The sequence below is a fragment of the Physcomitrium patens genome, chromosome 1 (assembly GCF_059467195.1).
Source record: "Physcomitrium patens ecotype Gransden chromosome 1, ASM5946719v1, whole genome shotgun sequence".
NCBI lineage: Eukaryota > Viridiplantae > Streptophyta > Bryopsida > Funariales > Funariaceae > Physcomitrium > Physcomitrium patens.
This window is the reverse complement of record NC_143410.1, coordinates 8,989,680-9,010,104: the sequence shown is the minus strand read 5'-3', so window position 1 is coordinate 9,010,104 and position 20,425 is coordinate 8,989,680. Positions and strand designations below refer to the sequence as shown.

Sequence of the window (20,425 nt, the reverse complement as noted above, 5' to 3'; positions counted from 1 at the left end):
GTCTCCGTGAATTTAACTCCTGGTTATCAGCCGCTGCCGCGGCATTCAAACCACCCGACTCACTCATCACGTCGCTCGAAACCGTCACCTCCGCACCAGGCAAATGCCACCAGCAACGCCATGATTTATACCGATTTGAACCATGATTTCGAGATTCCGACAACCCGCACTACCCGTAACTCCTGTCGCTAGATGGCTAACGAACTCGGGCAGGACGAAAACATTCCATGCGTCGGCGCCCTCGACGTGCTTAAATCATATCAAATGATAAATGTCCGGGACACCGCTACCGCCCACTCCCAACACATTTCCCTTTTCCATTCCTCCCCCACGCACCAGCAACGTACCACGCAACCACATGTCCCAACACGGCTTTATTTAAAGAACACTTATCCAACAAATGCCTACCATAAACACCTTAACAGGGACAACGTATTGACGAAAGAAGCTGCACAACCCAGGCAGATACGAGGTGAATACATCCGCCCCATGCGGAAACATACAAGGAGGCTGCAAACTTTCAAAAGTCCTCATCTCAGAATCGGCTCGAATTTGTATCAGCTATCTCAAAATTCTACCTACAAACCGGGGGTTGCTCGCCCCTTGCCATCCTCGAACCGGACGCCGTCCGCTTTCAAAGCGCGGCAGCTTGCGAGGCTGGCAGACTCGCCCGTCCGATATAACTCGCAACCCCTTTCTTAACTGCAACCCCAAGATCCATGTCCCTATCGTGCTACTTGTACATTTGTTACAAAGAATTGGTTATGGGGAGCTCCCTGCCACCTGACCTACTCTCCTGCCCGTCAGTCCCAAACCCCGCTCGAGACTCTGCCTCGTCCCGCGAGGCAAAAAAAAAAGAAAAAAAAAAAAAGAAAAGAAAAGAAAAGAAAACTTCTCGTCTCCTTGCGCGGCTCATCGAACGTATCGGTGGTCCGACCACCAAACACCGAACACCTTGGTACTAGCCTCGATCAGTGCTGCGGGCAAAACACCGGGGCAAGAAAACTGGCAACTATCTCGTCTCTCCGCAAAAAGACTCGATCAGTGCTTTGCAGGCCGTTGCTCGCTCTCGCCGGCTTCGTCCCTCGTCCTCTTCCGCCCTCCTTGCCTTATCGCCTCCGGTTCCCGTGCCACCTCCACCACGTCGTCTTCTTCGTCCTCAAAGTCCTCGTCGTCCTCCTCGTCATCCTCGCCAGGCTCGAAGTCGCTGGCTCCTTCGTCTTCCTCGGGCTGCCCGATGATGGGTTGCACCAGGTACTTCGTTCCGTATTCCTCCTCCTCGTCATCCTACACACACACAGTCAAAAACACGCGTCGTCAGAGGCCTGGACCATCACAACCAGCACCCACAGACGCTCTCCCGCTTCAATAAGCAAACCCTACTTCTACCACTGCGCCAGACGGTTTGTTCCCGAGTACAACTGACCTCAAACTTGCTCCTACAGTTCCTGCAGCACTACAACACCATGAACGGTCTGCCAAGTGCGCCGGGGCTCCTACGCAACAAAGCATGCACAGGCAGGCCGGTGGAACTTCCCTTGCGGTTACTAAAGTCGTTACTCACCTCCCCCACCCTCACAAAAATCACAAGGGCCAACAACGAAGCGCACGCCCAGACGCCGTCTCCCCACCCACCCCAAGTTTCAACCTTTGTCTAGGGTAACCCCTGTGCTCTGCGACACTAATGACATCCACTGTGCACGTGTGTGTGTGTGTGTGTGTGTGTGTACCTCTTCTTCCACCTCCTCCTCGCCCTCCTCGTTGTCCACCGCGTCCTCCACCTCCTCCTCGTCTTCGTCCTCCCCCAACTCCCCGTTATCGTCCTCCTCGTTCTCTTGGACGTCCAGCTCACCCTCTGTGCTCACCAGCGCGCCGCTCGCTGGCTCTGCACACACAGCACCCCACAACATCAGCACAGATGACATACGTCACAAACCCCTACCCGACAACACCTCGCGATCGACCCTACACCATGGCGGTGCTATCTTATTTTCCAAGTATTCTTAGGGTACAGGAGAACGTCGCAGACCACCAGTATTCCCTTTCAGAAGGAACGGACCGCAAACAAGAGCGCAAAAATCACCGCACTGGATGAGGAGACACACACACAGGCCACCATCTAGACGGACAGCCATGGTGCTATCGACCGGATGCACGCTGCGTCCTCCCGGGTCCCGTCCCGCAGTAACAAACCCCGAAAGAATAACGAGCGGGCGATGAGAAGAAAAAACCAACACATAAGAAAAAAAGAAAAAAACGGGGGGTTCTCAGAGGTGTGCCAAATACCCTCTTCGTCGTCCTCCTCCTCTTCGTCCACCACTGCGTCCTCATCATCCTCTTCTCCAACCTCCTCCTCCTCCTCGCTCTCCTCCTCGATGTCTTGCACCTCCACATTGTCGTCCTCTTCGTCCTCAACCTCCTCCTCGTCGCTGCCGTGTTCGTTGTTTACTTGCCCCTGCACCGCCGAGCCACGGCTCGCCGCCACCAACACCTCTTCTTGGTAACTCCCGCCCTCGTCCTCCTCTTCGTCCTCCAGCTCCTCATTGTCCTCACCCTCGTCGTCTCGCTCCTCGTCCTCCTCCCCCTCCTCGTCGTCCTCCTCGTGCACGGCCGCACCCTTCGAGTCCCCCTCTACACCCTCCTCCTCCTCCTCCTCGCCCTCTGCCTCCAGCCCATCGCCATTGAGGTCATCAACGTCCTCCTCCTCCTCGCTCTCCTCCTCTTCCTCGTCCGACTCGGGCCGCTCATTCCCGTTCACGTCGGTCTTGTCGAGGAACCGTAACGACTGCATCATACTAAACACCTTAGCCCTATAGTTGATGCTGCGCGTCACGGGACACTCGTACAGGTCCAAGGACTCTAGCTTCAACTCAGCCAGCGGCTTCAGGTCCTCCACGGCTTGAATTTTATTGTTGGACAAATCCAACTCGCGCAGCGACTTCAGCCCAGCGTACACCAAATGCTCCAACCCCGAGGCGATTCGATTGTCGCTCAAAATCAACCGCTCCAAGTGCGGCAGCGACGGGAAATCAGCCAGCGACGAAAGCCCGACGTTGGCGATCGACAGGCGCTTCAGCTGCGAGAAGGAGGCGAAGACCTTGGACTTGAGCAACTTGCCCTGCGCGCACTTGACGACGCCGTCGAGCGTGAGCGCCTCCACCTGAGATGCGGGCTCACCTTGGCGCGCTTGCTCCACGGCCCTCTCCCACGCCCCTTCGTCCATCCCCTGCATGATCCTGTGCTGGGCGTCCTAATGCATCAATCAACAGTGCAGAGGGCTTGTTCGGCGTTCACGCCTTGACGCCCCGCCCGCCCTCGTGAGCCAGCTTGCTTCGCTTCCTTCTCTTCCAGCCCCGCGCCCCTTCATCCCGCCCAGCCGCGCCCGATCCCAACCCGGCCCGGCCCCTACCCTGCCCTGCCGACGAAGAGGTCTGCCGCTGCCTGTCCTGGTTCCGTAACAGGAGTGACAAAAGGCAGAGAGTGTCCCGGAACTGGCGTTGTTATGTGAGGTGTATCACCAAGGTCGGGTATCGGGCAGGAACTGCGGCAGACCTCTTCGTCGGCAGGGCAGGGTAGGGGCCGGGCCGGGTTGGGATCGGGCGCGGCTGGGCGGGATGAAGGGGCGCGGGGCTGGAAGAGAAGGAAGCGAAGCAAGCTGGCTCACGAGGGCGGGCGGGGCGTCAAGGCGTGAACGCCGAACAAGCCCTCTGCACTGTTGATTGATGCATTAGGACGCCCAGCACAGGATCATGCAGGGGATGGACGAAGGGGCGTGGGAGAGGGCCGTGGAGCAAGCGCGCCAAGGTGAGCCCGCATCTCAGGTGGAGGCGCTCACGCTCGACGGCGTCGTCAAGTGCGCGCAGGGCAAGTTGCTCAAGTCCGGTCTTCGCCTCCTTCTCGCAGCTGAAGCGCCTGTCGATCGCCAACGTCGGGCTTTCGTCGCTGGCTGATTTCCCGTCGCTGCCGCACTTGGAGCGGTTGATTTTGAGCGACAATCGAATCGCCTCGGGGTTGGAGCATTTGGTGTACGCTGGGCTGAAGTCGCTGCGCGAGTTGGATTTGTCCAACAATAAAATTCAAGCCGTGGAGGACCTGAAGCCGCTGGCTGAGTTGAAGCTAGAGTCCTTGGACCTGTACGAGTGTCCCGTGACGCGCAGCATCAACTATAGGGCTAAGGTGTTTAGTATGATGCAGTCGTTACGGTTCCTCGACAAGACCGACGTGAACGGGAATGAGCGGCCCGAGTCGGACGAGGAAGAGGAGGAGAGCGAGGAGGAGGAGGACGTTGATGACCTCAATGGCGATGGGCTGGAGGCAGAGGGCGAGGAGGAGGAGGAGGAGGGTGTAGAGGGGGACTCGAAGGGTGCGGCCGTGCACGAGGAGGACGACGAGGAGGGGGAGGAGGACGAGGAGCGAGACGACGAGGGTGAGGACAATGAGGAGCTGGAGGACGAAGAGGAGGACGAGGGCGGGAGTTACCAAGAAGAGGTGTTGGTGGCGGCGAGCCGTGGCTCGGCGGTGCAGGGGCAAGTAAACAACGAACACGGCAGCGACGAGGAGGAGGTTGAGGACGAAGAGGACGACAATGTGGAGGTGCAAGACATCGAGGAGGAGAGCGAGGAGGAGGAGGAGGTTGGAGAAGAGGATGATGAGGACGCAGTGGTGGACGAAGAGGAGGAGGACGACGAAGAGGGTATTTGGCACACCTCTGAGAACCCCCCGTTTTTTTCTTTTTTTTCTTATGTGTTGGTTTTTTTCTTCTCATCGCCCGCTCGTTATTCTTTCGGGGTTTGTTACTGCGGGACGGGACCCGGGAGGACGCAGCGTGCATCCGGTCGATAGCACCATGGCTGTCCGTCTAGATGGTGGCCTGTGTGTGTGTCTCCTCATCCAGTGCGGTGATTTTTGCGCTCTTGTTTGCGGTCCGTTCCTTCTGAAAGGGAATACTGGTGGTCTGCGACGTTCTCCTGTACCCTAAGAATACTTGGAAAATAAGATAGCACCGCCATGGTGTAGGGTCGATCGCGAGGTGTTGTCGGGTAGGGGTTTGTGACGTATGTCATCTGTGCTGATGTTGTGGGGTGCTGTGTGTGCAGAGCCAGCGAGCGGCGCGCTGGTGAGCACAGAGGGTGAGCTGGACGTCCAAGAGAACGAGGAGGACGATAACGGGGAGTTGGGGGAGGACGAAGACGAGGAGGAGGTGGAGGACGCGGTGGACAACGAGGAGGGCGAGGAGGAGGTGGAAGAAGAGGTACACACACACACACACACACACACACGTGCACAGTGGATGTCATTAGTGTCGCAGAGCACAGGGGTTACCCTAGACAAAGGTTGAAACTTGGGGGTGGGTGGGGAGACGGCGTCTGGGCGTGCGCTTCGTTGTTGGCCCTTGTGATTTTTGTGAGGGTGGGGGAGGTGAGTAACGACTTTAGTAACCGCAAGGGAAGTTCCACCGGCCTGCCTGTGCATGCTTTGTTGCGTAGGAGCCCCGGCGCACTTGGCAGACCGTTCATGGTGTTGTAGTGCTGCAGGAACTGTAGGAGCAAGTTTGAGGTCAGTTGTACTCGGGAACAAACCGTCTGGCGCAGTGGTAGAAGTAGGGTTTGCTTATTGAAGCGGGAGAGCGTCTGTGGGTGCTGGTTGTGATGGTCCAGGCCTCTGACGACGCGTGTTTTTGACTGTGTGTGTGTAGGATGACGAGGAGGAGGAATACGGAACGAAGTACCTGGTGCAACCCATCATCGGGCAGCCCGAGGAAGACGAAGGAGCCAGCGACTTCGAGCCTGGCGAGGATGACGAGGAGGACGACGAGGACTTTGAGGACGAAGAAGACGACGTGGTGGAGGTGGCACGGGAACCGGAGGCGATAAGGCAAGGAGGGCGGAAGAGGACGAGGGACGAAGCCGGCGAGAGCGAGCAACGGCCTGCAAAGCACTGATCGAGTCTTTTTGCGGAGAGACGAGATAGTTGCCAGTTTTCTTGCCCCGGTGTTTTGCCCGCAGCACTGATCGAGGCTAGTACCAAGGTGTTCGGTGTTTGGTGGTCGGACCACCGATACGTTCGATGAGCCGCGCAAGGAGACGAGAAGTTTTCTTTTCTTTTCTTTTCTTTTTTTTTTTTTCTTTTTTTTTTGCCTCGCGGGACGAGGCAGAGTCTCGAGCGGGGTTTGGGACTGACGGGCAGGAGAGTAGGTCAGGTGGCAGGGAGCTCCCCATAACCAATTCTTTGTAACAAATGTACAAGTAGCACGATAGGGACATGGATCTTGGGGTTGCAGTTAAGAAAGGGGTTGCGAGTTATATCGGACGGGCGAGTCTGCCAGCCTCGCAAGCTGCCGCGCTTTGAAAGCGGACGGCGTCCGGTTCGAGGATGGCAAGGGGCGCTTTGAAAGCGGACGGCGTCCGGTTCGAGCAACCCCGGTTTGTAGGTAGAATTTTGAGATAGCTGATACAAATTCGAGCCGATTCTGAGATGAGGACTTTTGAAAGTTTGCAGCCTCCTTGTATGTTTCCGCATGGGGCGGATGTATTCACCTCGTATCTGCCTGGGTTGTGCAGCTTCTTTCGTCAATACGTTGTCCCTGTTAAGGTGTTTATGGTAGGCATTTGTTGGATAAGTGTTCTTTAAATAAAGCCGTGTTGGGACATGTGGTTGCGTGGTACGTTGCTGGTGCGTGGGGGAGGAATGGAAAAGGGAAATGTGTTGGGAGTGGGCGGTAGCGGTGTCCCGGACATTTATCATTTGATATGATTTAAGCACGTCGAGGGCGCCGACGCATGGAATGTTTTCGTCCTGCCCGAGTTCGTTAGCCATCTAGCGACAGGAGTTACGGGTAGTGCGGGTTGTCGGAATCTCGAAATCATGGTTCAAATCGGTATAAATCATGGCGTTGCTGGTGGCATTTGCCTGGTGCGGAGGTGACGGTTTCGAGCGACGTGATGAGTGAGTCGGGTGGTTTGAATGCCGCGGCAGCGGCTGATAACCAGGAGTTAAATTCACGGAGACTCCCACAGGTCCGCATTATCGTGTTACGAAACACAACGTGATAATCCTTTGTAGTTCGATTGTGCTGTGATTCTGGGGTCGCCTCCACTTGTTCTGTGCTGTATGCTTCGAGTGTAGTAAATGCAGGAGTTGAAGGATGCCTGAGTCGTCGGTGCCTGTGGATTTCGAAATCTGGACGCGGGTAGTGTCGTTGTGAAGTCTTGTTCTGTACCCGGGCGCTTGTCTGTTGACTGATTTACTCATGTGGCCGCATCAGACGCCCAACTGCGGGAGTGCCAATTGCGATTGTGCACTTGATCGTGTACGTGGTGTGTTGTATGCCCGCAATGTGGTTTGTGTAGAGAACGAGTTTTGTGGGCTTGGATGTGGGGGTGAAGTAGAAACGGAGAATTGGAGTCATGATCCTGGTTCCCACAACAGCGAGGCTGTTGTTCTGGACCAGTGACTGGAGCGGCTGTGTGGGGGCGCCGATGTAGCAGGGAGGGGATGTTTCATAGTTATAATCCAACAATGGGTTAGGTGTAAAGTGTGCTTTGGCTGACCCGCCAGAGTGAGTCGCAATTCTCAGCATCAGGGGACCTGGAACGTTTCTGAATGTGGTGTTGTGTGTGCTTTCTCTCGAGCTATGTTTTGGTGGTGGTGCTGTGTACTAGGGTCTGTTGGAGAACGGTGTGGGTCTGGACTATACGGGCAATACTTCGGCTTGGAGATGGTGTGGAGTAGCTAATGTTGCGTAGGAATGTGGCTTTGTCATGTTAGGTTTGACGGTTGTGGGTTGAGAATTTTCAAATTGGAATAAGCACTGACGTATGAGTGTTTTTTTTTTCTGATGATAAGGCATTATACACGCAGCAATTAATTTCAGTTGGAATTTTCTTTTTATTGTAACATATATGTGGTTATGTTTTCACTTGTTTGTTTGTTTGTTTGTTTTTCATAAAATGTTTTGGGTTTGTTTTTCTTCTACTTTTTATAGGCTTGGTTTGGATAGGTTTTAGTTATTGCAACCATGTTATCAGTATTTTTTTGTCTTGATATGAAATCAAAATTATTAGTGTAGTTTTGAAGAATTATTTGGTTACATGATATTACATGTGTATCTTATTTAATACATCTAAGGAGGAGAATAAATACATTGGATAAAGAGTAGGAGAAAAAAACTCTTTTGGATTTGTTGCATGCATCATTCTCTCCATCAAAAGCTTTTATGAAAAGTGAACATAAGTGAAGTGAGTTTATAGGGCCTTAACAAAACCAAGTCAACATTGATTGTGTCAAAAGATGGGCAAAGCTACTAGAAGACAAATCCTCTCATGTAATGTTTATTGTTGCTAGCACACTTAGTTATCTAGCACCAAATGTGTTTAAATTGACATCTATGAAGGTTTAGAGTTTGTATTTTGCATTGTGGTGTGTAATTGAGGATAATAAGTGTGATTTGTGATAGGATTAGAAAAGAACATTAAAAAGTCATAATTAGCTTGTTAAAGGACAAATAGACTTGTTGTCCAAAGTAGATTAAATGAAGAAGTATTTATGTTTCCAAATTGCTATTCAATTTTGCATTCTTTTATCAAATGATCTTTAAACAAAGGTAGCCAAGATGGAGATCTAAATCAACTATATCCTCAACATACATTCAAGATGGAGTGGAATCCAACAAAAAGGTTGCAATTTTGGAGCACATGAATTGAATTGATGTGGAGTAGCAATGCGCATCTAAAGATGTACTATATTGGATGGAATTTCAAAGGCCCTAGTTACAATGACAATGAGAAGTCAATTTAGTATTTAGTATGTAGTGTATTTTTTTCTTTATTAGAGCTAATCAATAGTTGAGACATGTAGAGTAGCCTGTGAAGCTTTTGAAAGATTTTGCAAAAGATATCATGAAAAAGAGTGCCAAAGAGGATGAAATTAAACGTAGAGTACAATAACATTATTTGTAACTCTATTATGTCAAGGTATTTATTAAAGTATGTACATGCAAATAAATTCTATTAGATAATAATTACAATATTTAGTCAAATTATAAGTTGTAGAAATTATTTACAAAAGTAGATTTTTTTGTAGAAGAAGGATGCTACCAACATGGTGATTCTCCTTGAATGGTTCTCTTTAAGGAATTAGAACATTATCATCTTCTTCTTTTTCTTCTTCTACTAATTGATGTTGGAATATCACGGTAGGATATTTGTTTTAATGTGAAGAAAATCTTAGAGAATGGCTCTTGATGCAAAGGCATTCAGATGAGTAAAAGTACTTATGGACACAGAAATTTGAAATTTAGAGCATTAATAAACTAAAAATGAAGCATAAAAGAAGCAAAAGATTGATAATCAATGAGAATATAAGAAGGGAAGAATGTAGCAATTAGTCAATGTTTTTGTTTGCATTATGATGACATAGAGCAACTAGGAGGCCAATAATAAGATATATGTGCTTTCATAATTTCTTTGTTAATTATATAGTGTTTGATGTCATTAACATACATATTAATCCAACAGTTATTCAAATAATATGAATTGATAGAAGTAAATTAATGTAAATAAATTTGATAATATCTTATAGAAGAGCCTCTTAAAAGCTTCATAAATGCGGCTTTGACTTTATATATGTTTGTAGTTGATTGATAGGTTAGAAACTTGGCCAACAGATTAGCCATTTGTTGCATGTATTGGTTGCTTGTGATACAAGCTAATTATGTGGCACACATACAAAAAACTTGCCTTGGAAGTTAAGGCACATGTCATAGGTCCTATAAAACATCGCCATATAGCTTCTAGTTAGATAGTATATATGAAAGTAAGAGTGAAGCCTTTTTCATTCTTCTTAACATTTTTTTAATCTTTAGTCTTATTTCAAAACTTTTTAATATTTTTGTCTTTAGCAATAGCCATTTTAGTTTCAATACTATATTAGTTTTGAATGAATATCTACTCTTTTTGAATGATACAAGAGTATATTGAATTTTTTATTTGTTTAAAATTCATGTCCTTGATAATTTGACAAGAGTGTTAATTCATTATTTTTGTTTTTTGTTTTTAGAATTAATTAGATTACTCCACTTCTATTATTGTATTTTGAAGGTTGCTTACTATCCACCTTTAAATTAATAATTTAATTTTCTAACACTAATTTTTCTTTAAAAAAGTGGATTACTATTCTTTGTAGAAATTTTCATTTGATATAAGAGGTTGCAAATTATCTTTCTTTAATTTGACTTGTGAATTTATTTGAATTATTTATAAAAAAAAAAAAATTATAGATGCTACTCTCAATGAAAGTGAAAATAGATTTGCAACTATTGCAAATGTTTATAAGCTTATTAATACTCTTAGGGTTGAAATCTCACATATTTCTAACATGAATTATGGAGGTATTAATTGTACACCTATGGAAGAAGTCAACGATGAGGTTTAGACTCTATACCAAGAACTTGTGCAATTGAGAGAAGCAAGTAGATCAAATTCACAATTGAATCTAAAAAGTCTTGCTAGTATAAGTATAAGATATGTAAGGATAAGTATGCTGGAGAAGTTTGGTGGAATAAGATCAAAGTTTTGAGGATTTCTACAACAAATGAAGTTTTATCTAAGTTTGCATCTTTTTCAATACTTTGATTGATTTATTCAAGTTAAATTCATAGGTGCACTTTTATCTAGAACTACTCTCTTTTAGTTTGTACCTTAGATGGAAAAAGATCTATAACTCTTTTATGATTTGAATTTATTCTTAGAAGTCTTTATAGTCATATTTGGAGAAAGTAATCAAAAAATAGTAATAGAGATCAGATTCCTAACTTTATTACAAAGATCACATTCAACCACCATATGTACTTCAAAATTCCAAAATCTTGCTTGTAATATGGATTGGAATAATAAAGCCCTTATCAATCAATTTCAATATGGATTAAAAGACAATGTCAAAGATTTATTATTGGCAATGCTAACAAAAAATTTATTGAAACAATTTATTACTCAAGCCATTATATGTGACAAATGATTCTTTAAAAGATGTTAAAAAAAATTGATTCCAAAGATATAAGTCAAGTCATAGCAACAATTTCTAAGTTTTTTGAAGTTAATTCATTAAGGTTGGAACCTATACAAATTGACATAGTACATTTCAAATTTCTTACTGAGGAAAAAAAGACTTGACATCATGAAGAAAGATTGTGCGTATATTGTGGAGAACCTCAGCACATTGTTCTACATTTTCCAAAGAAGCAATGCAACTATAAAATAAGATGCATGGTTGCTAAAAAAGACAATGTGTCAAAAAATAATTTTTTCCAATTATAATAGAAATTATGCGGTAAGAATCTTTTATAACATCCAATCAAGGTCTTATTTTTTTTTCAGATAAAGAAGTCAAAGAATCATTTGATACTTTGAAGAAGAAATTTACTTTTGTACTAATCTTGTATCACATTAAATTTTCTAAGGTATTTTTTTATAAAAACCAATGCATCAAATTTTTTCTTAAGTATAATATTGTCATAAATGGAAGCAAATGACAAACTCCATCCAATAGCTTTTCATTCTAAGAAATTTTCAACAACAAAGATCAATTACAAAATCCACAATAAAAAACTTCTTATAATTGTAGATTCTTTTTAGGAATGGCATTATTATCTAGAAAGCACTTTCAATCCAATCATCGTATATATATATATATTTTAAGAACCTTGAGTACTGTATGCTAATGTAGGTGTTGAATCATTGCTAGGCTTGTTGGAGCATGTTATTATCAAGATTTGATTTTAAAATCATATATTGACTTAGGAAACAACAAGGTTTGTCAAATGTACTTTTTAAATATTTTTATCTTATATCAAAAGAAAGAGATGCAGCTTTTAATCAACAAAAGATGGTCGTCTTGAAGCTTAAGTAATTTTATCTTTAAGCAATAAAATCAATATTGATTGTTGATTCAACCTTTATCAAGAAAATTCAATCATGCATGTCCTTTGATTCTCTTCTTCATGATATCAAGAATACTTCTTTTAAGTCTCATGATGCTTCCAAGTTCAAGTTTAAAAACAACCTATTCTATTTCAAATATCACTTATATGTTCTAAAAGAAGAAGCACATTTATGAATTCTTCAAGCATGTCACAACTTTCCAACAATAAGATATTTTAGATACAACAAGATTTTAGAGCTTATATCTAAAGATTTTTGGTAGTCACAAATGTGAAAGGCTATGAAAGAATTTGTACAATCATGTGACATTTTTCAAGATCAAAAACTCCTCATCATCGACCCTATAGACTTTTCTAACTATTGTCTATATCAAAACAACCATGGTCTTCTATTTCTATGAATTCATTATAGATCTTTCAAGTTCAAGTTCATATGACTTTATATTCATGATCATAGATTACTTCACTAGAATGACATATTTTGTATCATGTATAAAATCTATTATAAATGAAGAAACAACTAAGTTTTTCTTTGACAATATCTATTGCTATCATGGATTGCCAAAAGTTATTATATCAAATAGATAGATATAATTTGTATCAAGATTTTAGAGAAGCTTTTTTAAGATATTGAAGGTAGGTATAAAATTATCTTTGGCCTTTAATCCTCAAATTGATGGGCAAATGGAATAGATGAATTAAGTTTTGAAGCAATATTTGAGGTGTACCATCAATTATCATCAAGGTGATTGGACAATTCTTTTGCCATTGGCAAAATTTATGTACAATAATTTAATATATTTTTCTACTTAATAAATATCTTTTTTTACTAATTAAGATTATCATCCATGACTTGATATTTTTTACTTTTTAAAAGTTGATAATCTTGTGACAAAAGATTTGGCAAATTATTTGTCATAGCTACAAGCAACAATAAAGGCACAATTAAAAGAAGCTTAAAAAAACAAAAGATCAATGCAAATGCCTATTATAAGGAACAACCACAATTCAATTTGAGTGATAAGGTATGGTTATTTTGTTACAATATCAAGACTATTTGCCCTTGTGATAAGTTTGACTATTGTAAGCTTTGACATTTTTTTATTTATGAATGAATCAATCTTGTTGCTTATTGATTATATCTACCAAAATCTATGAAGATCCATCTTATATTCTACGTATCTCTTTTTGAGCCATATAAGACAATGAATATTTTGAAAAAAAGACAACTGCCATTTTTTCTTATAAAAATGGATAATAATCAAGAATTCAAGGTTGAAAAAGTTTTAGATTTATGGTGGCACCAAAATAGGTTGAAATATCTTATTCATTGGCACAGATATGATATTAGTGAACATACATGGAAACCAACAAAAAATCTTATAAATGCAAAGTAAAGAAGGTTGATATTCTTTATCAACAACATCCATCAAAACCAAGATAAAGAATAGTAAATCTTTGTTATAAAAGAAACAAGATTCATAGAAGATAGCATTATAATTATTTTTATCTTTGTTTATAGCTTTTGTGTGCTTGTGGCACTAAAAAGATGGAAAATCAACAATCAATAGATTCAACTCAAGAACTATTCTTTATTAACTTATCAAACAAGATATTGTAATTGTTACAAACTTCAAGATAATGTAATTAAGATGAAGATCTTGAAGAATAACATGTCTTTTCTTGAATAAATGGCAAGATACAACCTATTTGGTATCACAACATTGGAAGAGATTTTTGATGTTTGGTGGTTTTATTAGAAGTATAAATGACTTTTGATAGTATTCCAAATGTTTTATTTAAAAAGAGTTGTGAAAGTCTCAACAATGATTAAATAATAGAATAATCTTTCTGCCTTGATATAAAATACTATCAATGGCTAAGAGGACCTATCAATCATCTTCAAAGAAAATAAAGATTAAAATATGTGGCAAATATAATTTTTTTCCATCTTGAATTTTTTCAACATATGATGACCGCTTCTTGTGGAACTCGTCCCTAGAAGGGTGGATAATATCATAGACACACATATTTACTCCAATAATTACCTATATATAAGTCACTAAATTAACTCACTAATTATTTTAAGACAAAAAAATATATTTAGAGGGCTTAAAATCACAATATATGGTGAATAGTATATAAATATTTAAACAAATAAAAAATTAGAATGATAGTTGTAGAAATAGAATCTTAGTAAGTCTTGGAGATAATTATCTTAATTAGTTTAGTATTTTTTATTTATTATTGAATATTAAAGGTTATTTATTAAGATTAATATTTATATTGGTCTTCTATTTATATATATTACTTATGAAAAAACTATAAATATTAGTTAGTAGCTAAAAGAAGTATGAGAAAGAATCTCATGTCTTTTTAATTATTTATATAGAAAGTAAGATTTATAATGGATTTAAATTGATTTTATTACTATAAAAATCATCAAGATAGGAAATTGTAGCCTTAAACTGATATTAATATTATAAAACTATTATAAGAATTTTTAAAATTTATTTAAAATTTAATTAGAATTTTTAGAGCAATTTTTAAGACTTTGATAAAAATGAGTTTTATCACTTTAGAAGCCATTATGAAGAAATGGAGCAAGATTTAAAGGCCTCACAAGGTTTTTAGGCTAATTGGATATTTTTAATCACCATGATGAAGTCAAAATTGCAAAAATATTGGATCTATTAGTAGAAAATAGGAAGATCAGCAACTAATATAGTCCTTGTAAGAAGAGAGGTGTACAAGTCTCATATGGATTGTAGCACCTTGAAGGTAGTTAAGAGGATAAGACTAAGGCCTTGTGGCCTCTCTCACACACCTTTATTCACTACATGTGAGCCTTGGTGAGGTTCGAACTTTTAATCTATAAGAAAATTATCTTTGAGATAAAATATTTTCACTTAATTTTTATTTATTTACTTGTTATTTTTAAACCTTCATAACTTATTCATACTAATTCGGATTTATATGTTTCTTGCACCATTGAAAAGAAAAAAAATATGTTTATATATATATATATTTTTAAAGATATTTTTTATTTTTATTTTTTATCTTTTATTGGATAAAAATTTAGTGAATAGACTAAAGTAAGTTTTAGATTGTATAATTACTTGATTTTATTTATTTCAATTATTTTGTGTTTTTTCTTCTTTTAATCTTACTATTTGTTTCTTTTACTTCATACCACCAATTACAAAAAACTCTTAATTGAGGCCATTTTGTAACTTAAATTGAGGAGTGAATTTTACACTCACACTACATGATTAGGTAGAAGTATGTAAAAATAGATTAATTTCATAATATCTTCTAAAGAATATTTCTAAAAGCTTCATAGATATTGCTTTAATTTCATACATTTATATGATTAATTAACAGGTTAAAAACTTTGTCAAAAATTAGCCATGTATCACATGTATTAGTAGCTTGTAGAACAAGCTAACTATATAGCACACATACAAAAAAACTTGCCTTATAAGTTAAAACATGTATCTAGTAAAATCAACAAGTATTGAAGATCCTATAAAATATTGCCATGTTGCTCCTAGTTAGATAGTATATATAGAGACAAGGATGAAGCTTTCTTCACTCTTATCAATTCCTTTCTTGTTTTTAGTCTAGTTTCTAGAGTCTCTAAATTTCTAGTCTTTAGCAATAGCCATTCCAATTTCTTCATGAATATATATACTTTCTTACTATCTTTTTGTCATCTCTCTTTGATACTTATTTCATTTGATTTTATATCTTCTTTTGGATTCTTATTCTTGACAGTATTTTTTTGAATAAAGAGCAAGATACAATGCATTTGATATCACAACCTTGGAAGAAATTCTCTATATTTGGTGATTTTATAGGAGGTAGAAAAAACTCTTGATGGTGTTACAAATTTTTTGTTTGAAGGAAGTTATGAAAGTTTCAACAACAAACAAATAATAGAGTAATCTTCTCGCCTTGGCATGAGACATTATTAATGGCTAAGAAAACCTATCAACTACCTTCAAAGAAAACAAAGATCAAAATATGTGACAAATATAATTTGTTGCATCTTGGACTTCATTAATATGTGATCATTGCTTCTTATGGAACTTATTTCTAATAAAAAAGGAGGAAGAGAAGTAATGACATAATGCTATATAATGTAAATTCTTACTCAAGAATGCATTGAGTATTTTAGCTGTAGAAGATAAATAGAAAATGAAACAATAAGATTCTATTAAATCTAATAGAATTTTAAATAAATTTTAAATAATTTTTAACAACCTTAATCAAATTTAACCAATTCAAAAGAATTTTTTTAAAAAATTATAAAAGAAACATAAAGAAATCATAAATTCATCTCAAAAAAAAATAATAAAATCTTAAAGAAATATAAAAATAAAATCCTTAAAGAAATAATAATAATCTTAAAAAATATATTAAAAATAAAAACTCTAAATAAATCTTAAGTAAATCCTAACTAAATCCTAACCAAATCTTAATATAGTCCTAATAAGATCTTAATGAAACTCTAAAAATCTTTAAAAAAATCCTAACAAAATCCTAACTAAATTTTAATTAAATTTTAGACCAAATCCTAATAAAATCCTAATAAAATTCTAATTAAATTCTAATTAAATCTTAGACCAAATCCTAATAAAATCCTAATAAAATCCTAATTGGATCCTTATCAAATCCTAACTAAATTCTAAATCCTAATCAAATCTTAAACAACCTCAAAAAAATCTTAATTAAATATTAATCAATTATTATAATTATTTTAAAACTTCAATAAATATTGATTGACTTATTGATATTGACTAAAATTTCACTCCAATTTCAATCCACACATAATAAACAAGCACACAAAATTTGAAAAGAATCAAACTTATTGATTAAAAGTAAAGTTCTCAAATCCTCTTGAATATTAGACGCTCTTCTTTTCCAACTTAAATATTGAACTTCTAATAGCAATGTCTCTTTGATGAACTATAAAATTGCTTCAAATTTTATTGGTATGTATATTTTCAAGTCTTAATGGCTTTCACCAATTTTTGCTTCAATTTAACTAGCAAATGTTTCAAGTTCACAAAAATCCTCACTGACCTTGAATTTCAATTATCTCAGATTATAATCCACAAAAAAATTTTACAACCTTCAATCTAACCACTTGATTGATATAAAAAATTTCACACACATTTAAAACAAGCACAATGACAAATCAAAAAAATTTCATCCATAAATATGCTACGATATTTACACAATCTTTAAATTTATAAACTTCATTTTATTTTCTAAAATCCAAATCCACTGATTACATCTTTTATTTTGAAAAGCTCTCAAAACCTCAATATATCTTCAAATTACATGAAATTAATTCTTAAAAATCATCTTATAAGTTTTTTTTCAAATCTTGCTCTCTTATTAACTAAAAAACCTTGAACTCACCATAGGTATAGGATTTTGTGCCTTAGGATCTGATTTTGATCCTGGTTCACAATTAATACTCTCCAAGTATCAATTCTTAATATTTTTAAGTAATTTTTACTAAAATCTATTTTTAATTCTCTCCTAAAAATACTTATATCAATTATTTATTTATTTATTTTTGATTTGGCTCATTTATGCTCATACAAAATAAATAAAAGTATCTTCTATAAAAAAACAACATTAAGATTAAAGTTTTTATTATCCTCCTATCATTTATTATTATTTTTCTATTATATTTTTCTACTAGGCTCTTCTATAATAACATCCATATTTTTATATTTTTACCATATTGTCATATTATCACACGACAAGAGACATACGTATTTATTCCAATAATTATTCTAATAATATGAATAGGTAGAAATAGATTAAAATAAATAAATTTAATAATATCTTATAGAAAAGCCTCCTAGAAGCTTCATAGATGTAGCTTTGATTTTACATGTGTTTGTAGTTGATTGCTAGGTTAGAAACTTGGCCAACAAATTAGCCACTTGTTGCATGTGTTGATTGCTTGTGATACAAGCTAACTATGTAGCGCACATACAAAAAACTTGTCTTGCAAGTTAAGACACGTGTCTTGTAAGTTAAACATGTAGCAAGAGTAAAGCCTTGTTTACTCTTGTCAATGCTTTTTTAATCTTTAGTCTTGTTTCAAGACTTTCTAATCTTCTTGTCTTTAGCAATAGCCATTTTAGTTTCAATATCATATCAAATTTGAATAAATATCTATTCTTTTTGAATGATACAAGAATATATTAAGTTTTTTATTTGTTTGGAATTTATACCCTTAAGACTTGAAAAAATTCAATTGTTAAATTATTATTATTTATATCACAATTTATGATGATATTTTGGTGGTTTAAGATGCAATGACTTAGTTACATTTATGTTCTAATATGCATATTAAAAGTAGCATATTGGTGCTAATGATGAGGCACTTTAATACATACATCTTAAATTAACATGAAGATATTTTGTAGATTATATTATAGAATTGATATTTATTTTAGTTTATTTTTTTAGATATTAGTTATTTATTTATTTATTTATTTGAGATAATTGGCTCCTAAAGTTAAAATTCCAAAGTAAATATGTACCAAAAAGTATAAAATAAAGGTATCACAAGGAATGATATGGATGTGGCTAGGTGATAGAGCAATAATTGATCTCAAGAAGGTGCCCTAATATGAGCACTACAAAAAGGAGGGCTTTTATTACCTCTCTACTATTCATGAACCGCCTTACAATTATTCCATTTTTTTGGAGAACTTGATGGATTCCACTCACATTTCCATCTCTCATAACATAACAAATATCAATGCTAGACACGAGAATGCTCAAGCTCTAGTGTGTGTACAACATTGTATTAGTCATAGCATGTTTTGAAAACCTCAAAGTCTAGGTTCTTTTGGCTTAATTGTGTTCTTTCAAACAAACTTATTTCATAAGAATTTTGAAGTATATTTTATTATAGACAACATTGATGAGGTTGTTGTCTAGGACACAAAGTGTACAAAGTCAACAAATTGTGATTTAGCATGACTTGCAAAATGGAGTCAAATACAAATTCAATGACTTATATTGTATAAAGCACTAGCATGTTGAATCAATGTTGTTGTAACAATCAATGAGTAAGTTTCTCAATTTAACAAAGCAACACAATTTGGCTTAGTAATGACATGGGTAGCATCAAATAAGTAAAATTAAGCAATGCAAAATCCAAAGGTTGTTTTTAGATGGCAAAATTTGTAGGAGCATTTATCACATTATTATCGCTCTTGATATTGAAGCATTTCTATTCCTACACCACAACCCTTTGCCTTTAGTTGATTTAAGCAAAAGTTAGAATGAACCTTTTACTATGCAATCTTCTATATGTCATTTGCAATCACACTGAATTTCTATAACAACAATACAAGTTCAATTAATACATATTTAAGATAGTTTTTTTTTTTTTTTTTTTTTTTTTTTTTTTTTTTTTGTAACATTTTGATATTATTTGTCATAGTATTTTTTTATTTATTTTGATAAATATTTTTATAAATATTTAGAATTAGAATGTATTCTAGACATGGTTTTTTTGTTATAACAATTGAATGTGAATGTTTTATTGTACAATTGTAAATTGTAAATAAATATTCAACAATCTTGTGTTTAGATGGATAAATTTTTGTGCATTATATTCATATTTATAACATAATTTTAAAATGAAAGTTTATAAAATTACTTTTTTTTTAATAAAAAAGAGTTTTAAATAATTTGGTTAGTTGATGGAGCTTTAGATCACCTCAAATTATATATAAAAGTATTATTTTAATAACAATTTTTTATGCTTTTGTTTTGTTTTGTTTTTGAGCTTTATTGCAAAAAAAGAAGAAATTATGCAATAACATATGATAGTAGAATAGATACAAGTATATAATAGAAGTTATAAGTATCATAGTAAAATAGACTAAAGAAGAATCACAAACTTGTGATAGAAATTATAAGTATTATTAAATAACATTTTATAGAAGGATTTGAAACATATAATAGAAGTTATGATTGGCATTGAAAGATTACCATTATGAAAAAAAAAAATTAGAATTTTCATGAAAAAAACATATTGTAATAGGATTGTAAATATACAATATAAGTGCATAGAGCTTCTTAATTAATTGATTTTATTTATACTTTAGTCATCATATTTATTTTGCTACAAGTTTTTATTTGGCATTTATTTGATGATTTATTACTTTTTACTATGATATAGTTCCATGAGTTTTATGTAATTTGATGTCTTTGTTTACATCAAAATAATATTGATTTGGTCAAAGCCCTATATTGATGAATTTTTTGAAATAATAAATATCAAATAAGAAAAAAATCAACATATTATAAATTATAATAAAAACCAAATAATTTAAAGTTTTTGAGAAAATATAGTTAAATATTTGTATGTATCTTAAGTTTTATTTCTTTATAGATATTACAAAAATTATAAAAAATAATATTTTAGAATTATAAAATTATCAA

At 37.2% G+C, this 20,425-nt stretch overlaps 2 protein-coding genes across 2 annotated transcripts; one reads left to right on the top strand and one right to left on the bottom strand.

Annotated features, from left to right (window-relative positions):
- Positions 1-359: 359 nt before the first annotated feature.
- On the bottom strand, positions 360-3,347 carry LOC112292350 (uncharacterized). The gene is made up of 3 exons (XM_024540713.3): positions 2,287-3,347; positions 1,731-1,885; positions 360-1,287 (listed from the first exon to the last, which is right to left on the bottom strand). Exons 1-3 carry the CDS (start codon positions 3,230-3,232, stop codon positions 1,042-1,044), a joined length of 1,347 nt encoding a protein of 448 aa, XP_024396481.1. The 5' UTR covers positions 3,233-3,347; the 3' UTR covers positions 360-1,041.
- A 290-nt stretch (positions 3,348-3,637) lies between these two features.
- On the top strand, positions 3,638-6,333 carry LOC112292241 (uncharacterized). Its single transcript, XM_024540534.3, is given in 4 exon segments — positions 3,638-3,886; positions 3,888-4,693; positions 5,097-5,251; positions 5,696-6,333. Coding segments are annotated over 4 exon segments (1,344 nt in total). The 5' UTR covers positions 3,638-3,749; the 3' UTR covers positions 5,942-6,333.
- The last annotated feature ends 14,092 nt before the right edge of the window (positions 6,334-20,425 follow it).

What these genes read in the sequence shown, in the direction of transcription:
- LOC112292350 (XM_024540713.3), bottom strand. Translation starts at nt 3,232, where the DNA reads ATGCAGGGGATGGACGAAGGGGCGTGGGAGAGGGCCGTGGAGCAAGCG. An exon ending in GGAGGAGGACGACGAAGAGG is followed by an intron (nt 1,886 to 2,286) that starts GTATTTGGCACA and finishes CTGTGTGTGCAG; the next exon opens with AGCCAGCGAGCGGCGCGCTG. An exon ending in AGGAGGAGGTGGAAGAAGAG is followed by an intron (nt 1,288 to 1,730) that starts GTACACACACAC and finishes GTGTGTGTGTAG; the next exon opens with GATGACGAGGAGGAGGAATA.